This window comes from Erpetoichthys calabaricus, chromosome 15 (genome assembly GCF_900747795.2).
Source record: "Erpetoichthys calabaricus chromosome 15, fErpCal1.3, whole genome shotgun sequence".
Classification (NCBI taxonomy): domain Eukaryota; kingdom Metazoa; phylum Chordata; class Cladistia; order Polypteriformes; family Polypteridae; genus Erpetoichthys; species Erpetoichthys calabaricus.
The window spans coordinates 57925413-57939339 of record NC_041408.2 but is presented as its reverse complement, the minus strand read 5'-3'; the positions used below and the strand labels follow the sequence as shown (position 1 = coordinate 57939339).

The window sequence follows — 13927 nt, the reverse complement described above, 5'->3', positions numbered from 1 at the left end:
CACTTTGATTTTTGATGCGAGTGATCTGGAGATGGATATCGAAAATGAGAGTCCAACAAGTCACAGTCTGATTCAGCAATAATACACAAAAAGTCATCCATGGAGCACTTTGCTTTGCGCATTCGCTTCAATCTCTCACCAGATGTTCATGGCATTGTAGAGGTTGTTTGTTCTTCGCTACTCATGGATGCACAGGGAATTGAGGTCAAATTAAAGAAGCTTAACTGTCCTTCTAGCAAAGAGAGTCGAACTAAAACATAACACCGAGTTCTGTTACTGTTTACAGCTGATTACTGCCCTCTACCCCATCCTGAAAGAGTCCATCATATAATAACCTGCAAGGATAATAAAATGAGCAGGGCCCTCTTCACCAAAGTGGACCTCATCAGAGTCACAATACCAGTTGGAATTATGGTTTACTGTTTGGGACAGAGCTGTAACCAGAAACTTTGTAAGCCTCTAAGTGAGATCTCCTTCTTTTGCTAGTTATTCTGCATTCAACTAAATCTTCTTTTTTTTTTTTTCTTCTACTTCTTCCGGTTGCTCCCATTAGGGGTTGCCACAGCAGGTCATTTTTTTCCATATCCTCTGCATTCATCTAAAACTCCGAATTCTTAATCTCCGACCTCTTACTCAGACAATGGAAAGAAAACACTCCCCAAACTCAGAATTTCTACTAACAAATTTTGGCCTGGTCTCTCAAGTCTTAGTTTGTTCGGCTTCAGATTATGACGTCAATTCGAAATGGTGACATACTGAACCTAGCAAACAGGAAGTACAGAAACACTTTATAGGTTTATTAGAAAAAAAAATACTTCAAATGAATCACCTGAATCCATAATACTGAATATTGAAATTGCAAACGTTAACATTACAAGACAAAAATTTAACGTATTAACTGATATTAGCTTGAAACGTGCTATTGTTCGTATACTGCACTCAATGGTTGCTTTGTGCAATTTATTAACCTCAGCTTACAAGCAGAAATAACACTATTTATTATTCCCATGAGCATAATAATCATTTTCAGACATGACTCTATGCACCTTTCTTGCTCATTGTTTTTTTTTTCTTTGATCAGGATTATGGAACTATTAGGTACCGTTTGTTTCAAAAACACCAGCTGTCATGTGGGTATCCATGTTAACTCTCCCACTTGGGCTCATAGTGCAAACGCTCGGAGGTTGCAAATGATGCAATTGTGACTTCCCAGCTTTGCAATATGAAGAATGCAGCATTAAGCCTGACTGTTTAGGGGTCCTCACAAGTTTCATAGGATTAATTTCTTCTTAAATCCCCATTGTCTTCTAATCTTTTAAAAAGTGCCTACGATCACACAATACATGTTCTGGAATGACATTCTTGCTTCTCCCTTTGAGTTCATGCTTACAGTCATCCTTTTACTTCTTTCTTTCAACATTTAATGTTCTCAGTTATCCTCCACTACCTACAGTTGTTTCGTATTATGAATAATTCTGTTATCATATTAAAATGATGTATGGACAGATGAAAACCTTGCTGCCCCCCATGTTGAGCTGGTCAGACAAAACCACACCCTTCTTTTAGGAAACTATCCTGGACTAATGTATTTTCAGTAATTTCCATCACAGCTGACTATTAATGGCCTCATCTTGTCATACCACAACAGAGTAGAAAAACAAGCACAAATGTAATTTGAATGTAATGTAATTTGGCGAGCTTTGTTGGGCTGAATGGCCTGTTCTCGTCTAGAGTGTTCTAATGAAACTCTTCCAAGAAGTCGTGACGGAGTCACATAATCAAGGCAATGAAATCCAGCAAACGCAGTCATGCTCTCCAATTTTAAGTCACATAATGTGACAGTGCTCTTAGTTGCTGACTTGTAATTTACTTTAGTCCCATTTTGAGATGATTCCTGCTTTGGCTTTCCAGAGTCACAAAAGAAGCATGCCTGTCACTTTGGGAACCACACTGGACACTGAGTTGTAAATTAGTCAAACCCATTTTTCAAGTCCTAAAATACACCGTGACCCAAACATCCTGTCCCAGAGGACAGCAAACCTGCAGAAGAAGCACATTTGGATCTGAGCAACACTCTATGGTAGTAGCATCAGTTGCCAGAGTAAGGGTGCACAAAGGATGAGCAGCATGCCAGTAAGCAACTTGAGCTTAAACAGGTGCCCTGCTGATTTAAGGTCCTGAGGCAGTTCTCTGCCATCTGCTTTAGCACTTTTGTTTCAATTATAATACATCTAATGAATTTTCTCTTTCATTTAAGCTTTTACAAGGATAGATGACCTTCGCAGTCAATAAACTGTTTTGGGGAAAAGAGACCAATTTTGTTCAGCATACTGTGCAACTTGAAAATGCCTGGGATCCTCTGCCCTTTAAGGTACAAAAAGAGTTAGTGCTGGAAATAGACAGTTGGCTTTATAATGCAAACCATGACACTCTGCTTGATACAAAAAACATTCTGCACTACTTCTGTTGTGTAACATGGTTATGCCAGGCAAGAACTTGGTTGAGAAATATAGCTGCAACGCTTATCTCTGTGCATAGCTAAGTGATGATGTTCATTTACTAGCCACTGTTACACACTAGCACATTATGTTTTAAGGAAGTACCTTAGAAAACAAACAAGAATTAAACTTGATGAAAAGTCTGGAAGTGCAAGATTTTATCAAGCAGAACAGGGAGAACCATACAGGGTCGAATAAAACAAAGTCAAAAGAGTTAATGGTGGGTACATAGTACACCAAGAAACTTTTGATATCAATCACCATGATGAGGCAGGAGGTGGTGCAAACGTATAAAATACCTGGGGGTCCACTTGAAATGTAGACTGGATTGGGTGGATAACCTTCATAAGCCATGTAAAAGGAATCCAGAGCAGGATCAGGTCTTTTAATAAGCAGCTAGGGATGTTCCACCAGTCCATCATGGCTAATCTTTTGCTCTACATTGTGGTTTGCTGGGAGGCGAATACGACTCAGGGGATACCAAATGCCTGAAAAATACTGATCAGCAAGGCCAGTTGTATCATGGGACTGATCTTGGGCTCACTAAAGACTGGCAGAAAACAAGATTATAGCAAAATTTGAGGTAATTGTGGCTAATGCTGCCAATCTTCTTCATGAACACCTATAGTCATTGGTTCATTCCACCATGCTGTGCTAGGAGGTCTTACGGAGGATGAAAATATAATTCCTCCTCCCATCATGTTCTCCTTCTAGCCAGTTAAAACAGACACAAGGGTGTAGGACCAGGATTCCATTATTATTATATTGTGTGTATGGGTCTAGGACTTGCACTTATGCAAGTACTTTTTAAAATTTTCAGAAGACTGCAAATGTGTTATGGTTAAGCTATTAGAGCATGAAGCCCAACAATGGGATACTGATGAGAACATGGCTGAATCAGTGTTCAACAGTGTTGAATCCAGGGTCCTAGTGTGCTGCTGTGGTGCCTTATATAATGCCAGAGAAAATAATTTTGTTAAGTTCATATGTCACATTTTGAAGTGCATTTTACATTGCATAGATCCTTTTGTTCATGTATTAACACTGAGAACATCAGCTGTTGTTCACACACTTTACACTGAATTGACACTAAAGTTTTCAATATTTTCTAACAGTATTGTACACACAATAATATCGTATGTAACCATCTTGAAGCACCAAACCACAGACACAGTAAAGCACCACACATTATTTGGACCAAATAAAGACTTTATTCTCTACAGGCACTTCTTCCCAATCCCTTTCTCCAGTAATCAGCAACAACAATACAATAAATGAATAATAAAATACAATTCTTCCTCCTCCTCTCCTTCAGTTGAGTGTTGCCTGCCAACTTCCGCTCTGACCCATCCATGTGTGGCAGCAGGCTTCCTTTTATGCCAGATCCGGATATGCTTCCAGGGCCACCCCATGTCTTCTGGTAAGCACTTCTGGGTCGGAATGAAAGTAGGGAGGTCCTCCCCTAACATCACCCTCTATTGGAATGTAGGGACCTTGACAGGGCTGAGCTTCCAGACTCCATATCCCATGCACCCCCCCTGCAGGTGTCCCAACTGGGTTCCCATGCGAGGACGGCAGCAGTTCAATCCCCCATACAACTCCTGGTTTCTGCTGGTAACCTCCATTATTTTATAACAGCCAGGCACAGTTATTTTCTCTCCCCACCAGCCAATCCATCAGCCTTTCTGGTCCGGCTTCCCATCAAGGGAAAAAACACTGTTCCTTCCTGGCCAGGACACCTGTCCTTATCCTACACTTACTAATGTCTAAAAAGGTCATCCAAAATATTCTGCATAAAAGCTTTGGAATTAAGGCACAAAAAATGCGTTATATTTAAACTAGTCATAAAGCAATAAACAAATATATGCTATACTCGCATGAAAAAACAATGTTTTCTCAAGATTCATGACCTGTGGTTGATACTTTTTGTGGGTGCGGTGTCCACTTTTTCTGAACATAAACTCATAACACATTAAAAAATGCAGATCTAATAACTAGACAAATCCAAAAAAACTAAATGGAGTTTTTTTTTATTGAACTTACAAAAAGTATGTACATTTTAATCAGAGCACTCAGAAAAAGTCTAACTGTGGCTGAAAGTATAAAATATTCAGCATGAAGATGCAGCAGGCTGCTCATAAAATGAACATTAAAGAAGATCCTACACCGTTCTAAAATAAGAACTTCTTTGTATGAAGCGGAGTATGATGATATAGACCAACATCTTCTAAATCCAACTTGCTTTCCTTTTTAAGCCACAACTTTAGATCGGGACAACACTTCATTCACAAAATTGTTATTTTTCGCCAGAACACCTGCTTTAATTTTCTTCAGTTCTTTCTTGACAGCTTCTTCAGACATCTCAGATATGGGCAGAGCCTTCACTTTAGACAAGAAATCCTCAATTATCTTCTCCCCTTCCTGAGTAAATTGATACAAATAATGGGAATAAATACGTCAACTCTTAGGAATTCTTGACTCATGTTTCACCATTTTTTTTTTTTTTTTTTAAAGAATATAGTCAGTCACTCTCCCAGCTAAAGAGCAACATTTTTTGATTCTTTGTTACTTATGTAAGAACAAAAGTATTAGCTGGACACGAATGTGTCACCCTTGCAGAGCTCCAGTCTATTACTTGCATTTTATTGTATATATACACATTACAATTGCTTTTTTTCCCAAAAAGGAAATAGGCATATTTTCACTCAGCCCATCATATTAGCATTGTGTACTTTTCACACACAATGTGGCAAAAAAGTGTGACTAGAACAGACGAGGCATGCTATTACTACGGTCAACAGACCAGCTATGCTGCATGCTTTTACCCCAGTTATGTTTTGCAGCTGCCATTACTAATACTGGCACTGCATTTTGAGACACCTATTTCTAACAATAGCCCAATTTTTCCAAAAGAACAGGCAGGTCTTACAGGCCATAACGACCGATACTACAGGCCACCTGCTGCTGCTTGAACACAAAAATGGAAAGGGGTAACCATTTTTCTCTCTATGTATTTTTAAAAAATTTTACATTGTGGTTTTAAAGTGAAATTTAAAATTGTTCTCCTATGCCCTTGTCCACATTCTGCTTCTTCAACTATATTCATTTTTTTTTCCAAATCCACACAGTACACACATTCAGGAGTTTTGCCATTAGAAGAATGACAAGGAGGAGTAACTAAAGCCAACACGTAATGTGCTAGATGGCACACTGGAAAGGGTTAAACGTGGGGCATGTAAAATTAAGATGAATCCCATATAATTAACCCAAGCCAAGTGTTGCTTCTGCGGGGTGCACACCAATTTGTTTGTATGTCTGAAATTAGTACAGACTATTATTTGGTAGCTGGTTGGAGAAAAGTAGCACAATGAGACAATGGTTCTATTATATGCACCTGAAATGAATAAGGGCAGCAATCCAGGAATTGAAGCGTGATCCAAGAAATGTGAGAGTGAATGGCCTGTCTCCACTAAAGTCAAATAAGCAGAAAGCAGGAGGCAGAATCAACAGCTACTCAAATAATAAAGGAACTCGACTCAGATGTGCCCGAGACAGTCAGAAGACGACAGTGAGATTCTGTGGGTATGGGAATTAAGGTCAGTTCTCTCGGCTGACAGAGGGCACATAGGTTTTTACAATATTGTTTAACTACTCTCTGTCAAGTCTACCTTTGTATAAAATAAATGTTTTGCTTGTGATCCTAGGTAAATAGCAGAGGTTTTATTGGTAAATTTGTCATGTAGGAAAATATTATTATTAAAATGTACTGGAATAGATGTGCTTTTAAAACTGTGTAAATACAGATAGTATAGTACTAACCTCCCGTTCCATATAGCGCTTCTTAACAATTGGCGCACTCTCTGACTGTTCAGATTTCTGAATATACTGAAACTCTTCAAGTTCAAGAGCCTTCAGCTTTGCATTCTCAATTACATGCTTTGGAAAGCTGGCCAGCTCAGCCACATGGATTCCAAAACTCTGATCACAGACACCTGAGAAAATTACAAGATGCACATGAATGTCATATAAAAATGTAATTTGGATATTATAAGCTTTGCCAAAAAAAAAACCTTTGCTTTGAACATATATTGAATGGAAGTGACATATTTTGATAAAAACCATATCAAAACACTTTTATATACAAGTTAATGTTCATTTCACATTTGACTGCAGGGCAGACTTTGTGTATGGAAAGGATGTTCTATGGGCACAACACTACTTGTTCCTTTAAATGAAATATACTTTAACCATCACAGGGATTCTAGAATGAAAATAGCAAACTAAACTAAATATAATGAACCTTAATCTGAATAGAAATCAACCACAAACTTTAATAAGAGAAGTTATGTTTTCATCCCAGCTCAGAGTTTGAGTAATAGCAGTGCCAAAATTTTGATTAACTCCATCCTTTTCACAGTAAATATTTATACTAAGTTTTAGGACTGTGGTGAGTTTGGGTTACATCTCCTATAATCCAAGACCATTTTCATTGTTTTTAATTTTTTCAGGTTAAGATTTTTGATGGCACAGAAACTGGTCAGTCAATCCATCTTAACCTCATACTGTATGTGATCAGGGTGGTTGAGGTAATTTAACTGTAAAATGTCAATAGTTTTTACACATTATCACTGGAAATGTAAATTGCTGACATACAGGGAGAACACACATGAGGTGGAACACACCTCTGATGGCCATGTAGCAACTTGCCTGGTATCTGTTTCTCTGAAAGTCAGAGATCTAGACAAGTGGCATAGTTCAAATTCCTTCTGAGGACCTGGCTAAGGAAAAGCTCTGTTATGACTCTGTTAAATGCTGAACTAAAATCCACAAACAGAATGCCAGCAAAACTACCTAGTGAGTTTTGATTGTTATTATAATTCCATTTTATTTAGTTTAATTTTACTTTTTAAATTTTATATTCAAACTGGTTACCAGCTTAATCTATTTATCAGTCTAATCTATTTAACCATATTCATTGGTTGTTCAGACTGTAACTAAAAGAAAACTTACAAGATGGAAAAATCTCTGACGATTAGTCCCACTTCTCTTTTTGACTGATATGTAAACTACCTCTCCAATGCGATACACTGCAGAAAGTGTTTTAGTTACTACACTGGCACATCACAAAAATAATTGTGTTTATATCTAGACGTTATAAATATGTTTACACTTTTAAAGATTTTTTGGCATGTAAAACATTAATCTTGTATGAAACATCACAAAAATGATATTAATGTAGAAAGATTCAGTGTTCCATTGTAACAGACGTTTTTTGATAGAATGTTAATGTAACAAAATTAAATGTAAAAAATTCAAAAGTGAGGTTAAATACTTCTAATGATCAATGCAACAGATGGTGGTTGATGATTAGCATGTTAACAGGAATTCCTACCTTTTTTAACTCGGTACAGCATGGTGAGAGTTTCATCCGTTGTCAGAGCAGTGACGTGTAGATTGTTCACAGTGGGCACCTGGTCAGCAAGGGCTGTTAGCTCATGGAAATGAGTGGCAAAAAGACAAAAAGATCGAATCTTTGTAGCAATGTACTCAGAGATTGCCCAGGCCAGCCCAAAGCCATCATATGTTGATGTCCCTCTTCCAAGTTCATCAATTATAATTAGAGAATCTTCTGTTGCTGACCTACAAACAAAAGGGACAAAGAACTGCTTAGTCTGTTCAAAACAAAGCATGGGCTTTACGTAGTTCATGTTTGGTAATCAACCATTAACACCACTGCACAACAAACCCGCAGACATGCTTTTATTTCTGTTGAAAGACTTCTAAATATTTCATTGGTCTTCATACCTTCCACAACTGAACACCTTTAGGAAAATACACTACCCCATTAAAACATACAGGGAAAGGTTAAAAATAATTTTCAATCCTTTTATTTTAGTGCATAATTACTAATTTTCATTAAACATGTTCCTTTTCAGATGTGACCACACCATCTCCTTCTTTACTGCACACAAATATTAAACTGTCAAAGGAAATTAAAAAAAAAAAAAAAATCATCCATTTTGCATAGTCACCTAATCTAAATTTTCGATTACGGAGACTAAGAGTCTATCCAGGCAGATGCTAATTTATAGCGATACTCAAACCATAAAAAGACAGACAGACACTTTATTGACCCTGAGGGAAATTCAAGAAAAAATACTTTTCAGATATAGCTTATATTTTCAAACTTATCAAGTAACAAATACATTTATAAAATTCATGTAAAACACATATACCATGTTGCAGACATCAACTGAATAAGATTACAGATTTAAAAAGGTGGTGTTAAACAGTCGGTTCACAGTGTACTAACTTTATCCTGGCTGGAATATAATGGAGGAAAAAAACAGCTGTACTGCAAGATTTTCAGTCAAATCAGTTACCCCAGGATATCCCTAACAAGTCATGTCAATGCTTTTTTACATTGTGAATAAGCACACACAGCATCAATAAATAAATGTTTGCAACTTAATAATTTTATATTTTTAGGAAGATTTCATTTCTTGTATCACAAACCTGTAAACTTTGTTTATTTGTGAATAATCGTGGGCAGCACAATGGTACAGCAGATAGCAAACTATTACATAACACATACATTCAACTTGGTTGCCAACTGTCGGTTCCTGTTGCGACACCATTTTCATCCAATAGTGCAAAGATATGCTGATAAGCTAACAAATGCCTCTATATTGGCATGGTATCAAAGAGGGCAGGTAGGTGGTAGACAACACTTTGTGACTAACTGGCACCCTGATAAGGGTTCGTTTTCACCATCATCCTGCTTCTGGTTCCTCTTGACTCTTTAATTAAAAAAAGGTCTATCAAATTGATTTGAAGATGAAAACATATTTGTAGGAAAATAAAAGTTGCACATACAGCTCACTTTGGAATATGACACACCATTAAATAGCGCGTTTCAAGCATATAAAGTTTCTACTAGGGTTAAAAACAGGAAATTAGACAAAACATACTTTAAAGGGATACTTTAACTGTAATCAGAATAACATAGCTAATGAATATGAGAACACTGAAAGAAAAAAAGTATTATGTTCTTTTCTGTAGTTTCTTCATGAAAACAGCCTGTGCTACTCTTGGAATGGTTATACTCACCGAAGAATAGCCGCTGTCTCCAGCATTTCAGCCATAAATGTAGAGACACCCTTCAACTGACTGTCTCCAGCCCCAACACGAGCCAAGATGCAATCAACAATACTAATCTCTGCAGCATCACATGGTACAAAACATCCAATCTGAGCCATGAGAACAATGACTCCTGCCTGCCGAATATAGGTAGATTTACCTCCCATGTTTGGGCCTGAAAAAGCACAAAACACAAAATAAAAGGTCTGATACAATTCAGTTCCTGGTGGTTGACAAATAACTGTCTTCTTCTACGGTATTTTATTTTACACTTCTGAGAATTACACTTAAATCACTACTTCATTCTAATGATAATTTCTTCACAGTATTGAAGATGAAGTATGCCAAATGTGGCATTCTAACAAAGGTTAAGTTATGTAAAGTTTAATTGAACTAAATGTTATCCCTTCATATGCTTCAGCTATTTTCCATACTGTTATAGTAGATCTTATTACCACTGATGATTCAGCACAAGAGGCTTTTAAACCAATTCTGATAATATGAATGCAGCCCATCTACACTGCAGTCTTTGAAGCCTGATGAATTCCAGCAGATCATTACGAACTCCTCACCTGTTATTATATGAAATGTTTGCTTTCCTTTCTCAAATGTCACATCATTGGGGATAAAAGCCACATCATCTTGCACTTCGATACATGGGTGTCGTGCAGCTTTCAAGACAAGACGGCCTTGACCTTTTCTTGAAATGATTGGTCGTACATAAGGCATTGGGGCTCCATTTGACACATGAGCAAAACTGACCACTGCGTCAAGTTGAGCAATCACATCATTAAGAGTCTGGATTGGATCCACATAGCCTGCAGTTATAAATTAAGAAAACAAACAATGGTCATAAACAAAAAGATATAATAAATAAATCAATACTTAACATCAGAAGACAAAAAATGAAATATTATTTGATTTCATACATATTGTAACAACCACATAATACAAATTCTTAAGCTACAAAATGATCAATGACAATAAATTAGCAGTGCTAACAGAATGGTAGTACTGGTGCTTACAAGTAGATGGCTATATGTGACAATGCAGTCTGATTTCCAAGGGATTACAAAATCCTTTGAGAGTCTTTGTGGTATGGCATCGAATTATCACTTGCATAGCTTTGGGAAAGAGTCTGTTGCTGGTGTATGTGGAGTCCAAGACAATGGAAAGTGTTTTCTTCAGGCATCACTTGTCATAATGTCTTGTATAAACAAGAGTATGGCTCAGTCAGTAATGAGCATGTATCATCATTTACATTCAATTATTCTGCAAGTGAATTTACGAGGGACGTTCAAAATGCTTCCACACTTTTTTAAAAAATTTTTTATATACAGTAATCCCTCCTCCATCGCGGGGGTTGCGTTCCAGAGCCACCCGCGAAATAAGAAAATCCGCGAAGTAGAAACCATATGTTTATATGGTTATTTTTATATTGTCATGCTTGGGTCACAGATTTGCGCAGAAACACAGGAGGTTGTAGAGAGACAGGAACGTTATTCAAACACTGCAAACAAACATTTGTCTCTTTTTCAAAAGTTTAAACTGTGCTCCATGACAAGACAGAGATGACAGTTCAGTCTCATAATTAAAAGAATGCAAACATATCTTCCTCTTCAAAAGGAGCAAACAATTCAATAGGGCTGTTTGCTTTTAAGTATGCGAAGCACTGCGGCACAAAGCTGTTGAAGGCGGCAGCTCACACCCCCTCCGTCAGGAGCAGAGAGAGAGAGAGAGATAGAGAGAGAGAGCCACAGAAAAACAAAGTCAAAAATCAATACGTGCCCTTTGAGCTTTTAAGTATGCGAAGCACTGTGCAGCATGTCCTTCAGGAAGCAGCTGCACACAGCCCCCCTGCTCACACCCCCCTACGTCAGCGCAAGAGAGAGAGAGAGAGAGAGAGAGAGAGAGAGAGAGTAAGTTGGGTAGCCTCTCAGCCATCTGCCAATAGCGTCCCTTGTATGAAATCAACTGGGCAAACCAATTGAGGAAGCATGTACCAGAAATTAAAAGACCCATTGTCCGCAGAAACCCGCGAAGCAGCGAAAAATCCGCGATATATATTTAAATATGCTTACATATAAAATCCGCGATGGAGTGAAGCCGCGAAAGGCGAAGCGCGATATAGCGAGGGATCACTGTAAACTATTTACTAAAAATTTCAAAAAAATGACACAGCAGTATTGAGCAAAAGAAAAGGACTAACCAAGGCAAAATGGCAGTTTATCACAGGAAACACTCACAAACACATATGTAACCTTGGGGACATGAAAGGAAACATGGAGAACTTTATGAAAAAGACACAGAGACACAGTAAACATGCCAATTTGCTAATACAGTACAATCCCTCTTAACCGGCCTGTTAAAATAATTTTTTTTTTTTTTTAATCCCGAGTTGTTTATATTATATGTATGCACTTCCTTCTTTCCTGGAAGGTGAGAGGGCTCCTTGTGGTGTAGCGGGTCCAGAGCTCAAGTTAACAGGGCCACTTTTTTAAATAATCGGTGCACTCACAGCTTAGTGAAGGGGGTGTGGTGTGTGTGGTAGATCAGTTCCCGGGGAATTCGTGATGCGGGCGAACCTCACTTAAGTGCACAGGTGAGGAGTCATCCGCATCCGTAATTGTTCCCGGGAGCTGGTGATTGCCACAGCTGATCCACGTCCCTGTGATATATAGAAGAGCGAGGCGGCTAGTAGGGGGGAAAAAAAAAGAGAAAAGAAAGACGGAGGTTGCAGGGAAGAAGGCGGCAGGAAGCAGGGAGAGGATAGTCGTTGCGAGAGCAGGCTCGATGGAGCAAAGGCAAGGCAGATGACAGAGTGACCGATATTGAAGACGACTGGCCGTTGAAAGGCTTTGCGCTGGTTTAGCCCCAGCGTGAGCGCCCTGGCCGCTGGGGAAAGAACCCAAGTCTCCATCCAGATGAATCTCCGACATAGCCAGGGATCGGAGGGCTACCGGACCAATGTGGAAGGCAGCTGCACTTGCAGGTAGGGCGCAATCCTGTTGCGAAGCCCAATGGGAAAAGCAGGGGAGCCGCCAGGTAGAAAGAAGAAGGCACCGTGCTTTGGATTTTAAGAGACTGTTTCTAGCCATTGTTTTAACCTCGTTTTTTTTTTTTCTATTGGATTTTAACCTCCACCTTTCACCCGTTTTAATGGAGTATTTATTGAAACTATGATGCACTGCACTTTTTGTTTGAACACAGTTTTGATTTGAGTAATAAAAGCACTTTGGCACTTTTGCACTATACCCTGACTTCATTAGAGAATTGTCCTCATTTGTCAGCTCATCTCGGTGGCATTACCAACGGTGTTGGGTTCAAGGCTTCCAGAAGGACGATGGGAGCGTGGAGCAAACCCGCATCGTCACACTCCTATGCTCAGAGTGATTTCAGTTTACATAGCTGAGTTCTTTTATTCGTTCTAGGAGTAGGGTGGAGTGCCAAATCGTTGTTGAACGCACCCTGGCTACATTTAAGTTATAAGGCAAGTACAAGTGAAGGGGGTAATAAAACAACGATTGGGAGTTAAAAAGAGTACGTCGGAGTATGTGGAACGAATAAAAGAACGCAACTTTTGTATGACTGAAGCAAACATTCTCGGAATTTAAAGTGGAGAATGGGGGCGGAGTACTTTCTGATTTTTTACTGAACTGTTTCCCTTTACGATGAGTACAAAACGAATTGTAGTTTCAATGGATACGTGTCTTAAGGCACTAAAGCGGTTGGATAACGGTGATTCCATGGCGAAAATTTGTGCTGAACTTGATGTTGGGAAAAGCACGGTAAACGACTGGCAAAGAGAATATTTTTCTACATGAAAATAGGTATGTGTCGGATTAACCAGCCAAAACAGCAACCAGCCATGGGTCCACTCCCGAGGTGGTCGGTTAAGGGGGATTGTACTGTACCATGAACTTTTTAGAACATGTTTAATCCAGTTTCAGGGCCATAGGGATGATCAATGCTATTAACAGGTTTCTGTTGATACAATCCTAAACAGGTGGTAAGTGCACTAATTACAAGGCAAAGAAATGCATATAGATATTAAACATACACCCCTGGCAGGAAACTATACGAGGATTTAATTACAAAAGCATAGCAAAATATCATTGCATGTAAGATGACACCCACATTGTGGCTGAGGGGAACTATATGACAGTTGTTCATAAGAAAATGTGGGAAGGCGATAATGCCATAGTCAAATGCACACTTCCAACGCTTCCAAACGTATGAGTAACTGTAGAGAAAAAGTACCTACAACAATGCATCAAGGGAATCATTAT

General features: G+C 38.6%; 1 protein-coding gene across 1 annotated transcript in view; it reads right to left on the bottom strand.

Annotated features, from left to right (window-relative positions):
- Positions 1-4512: 4512 nt before the first annotated feature.
- Positions 4513-13927, bottom strand: part of msh2 (mutS homolog 2 (E. coli)) — an 86774-nt gene continuing 77359 nt past the window's right edge. Inside the window, exons 12-16 of the mRNA XM_028820936.2 lie at positions 10211-10456; positions 9609-9813; positions 7891-8138; positions 6318-6490; positions 4513-4919 (exon numbers count right to left, since the gene is read on the bottom strand). Coding sequence (XP_028676769.1) covers positions 4749-4919; positions 6318-6490; positions 7891-8138; positions 9609-9813; positions 10211-10456 — 1043 coding nt within the window. The 3' untranslated portion in view covers positions 4513-4748. The remainder of the gene's footprint in view (positions 4920-6317; positions 6491-7890; positions 8139-9608; positions 9814-10210; positions 10457-13927) is intronic.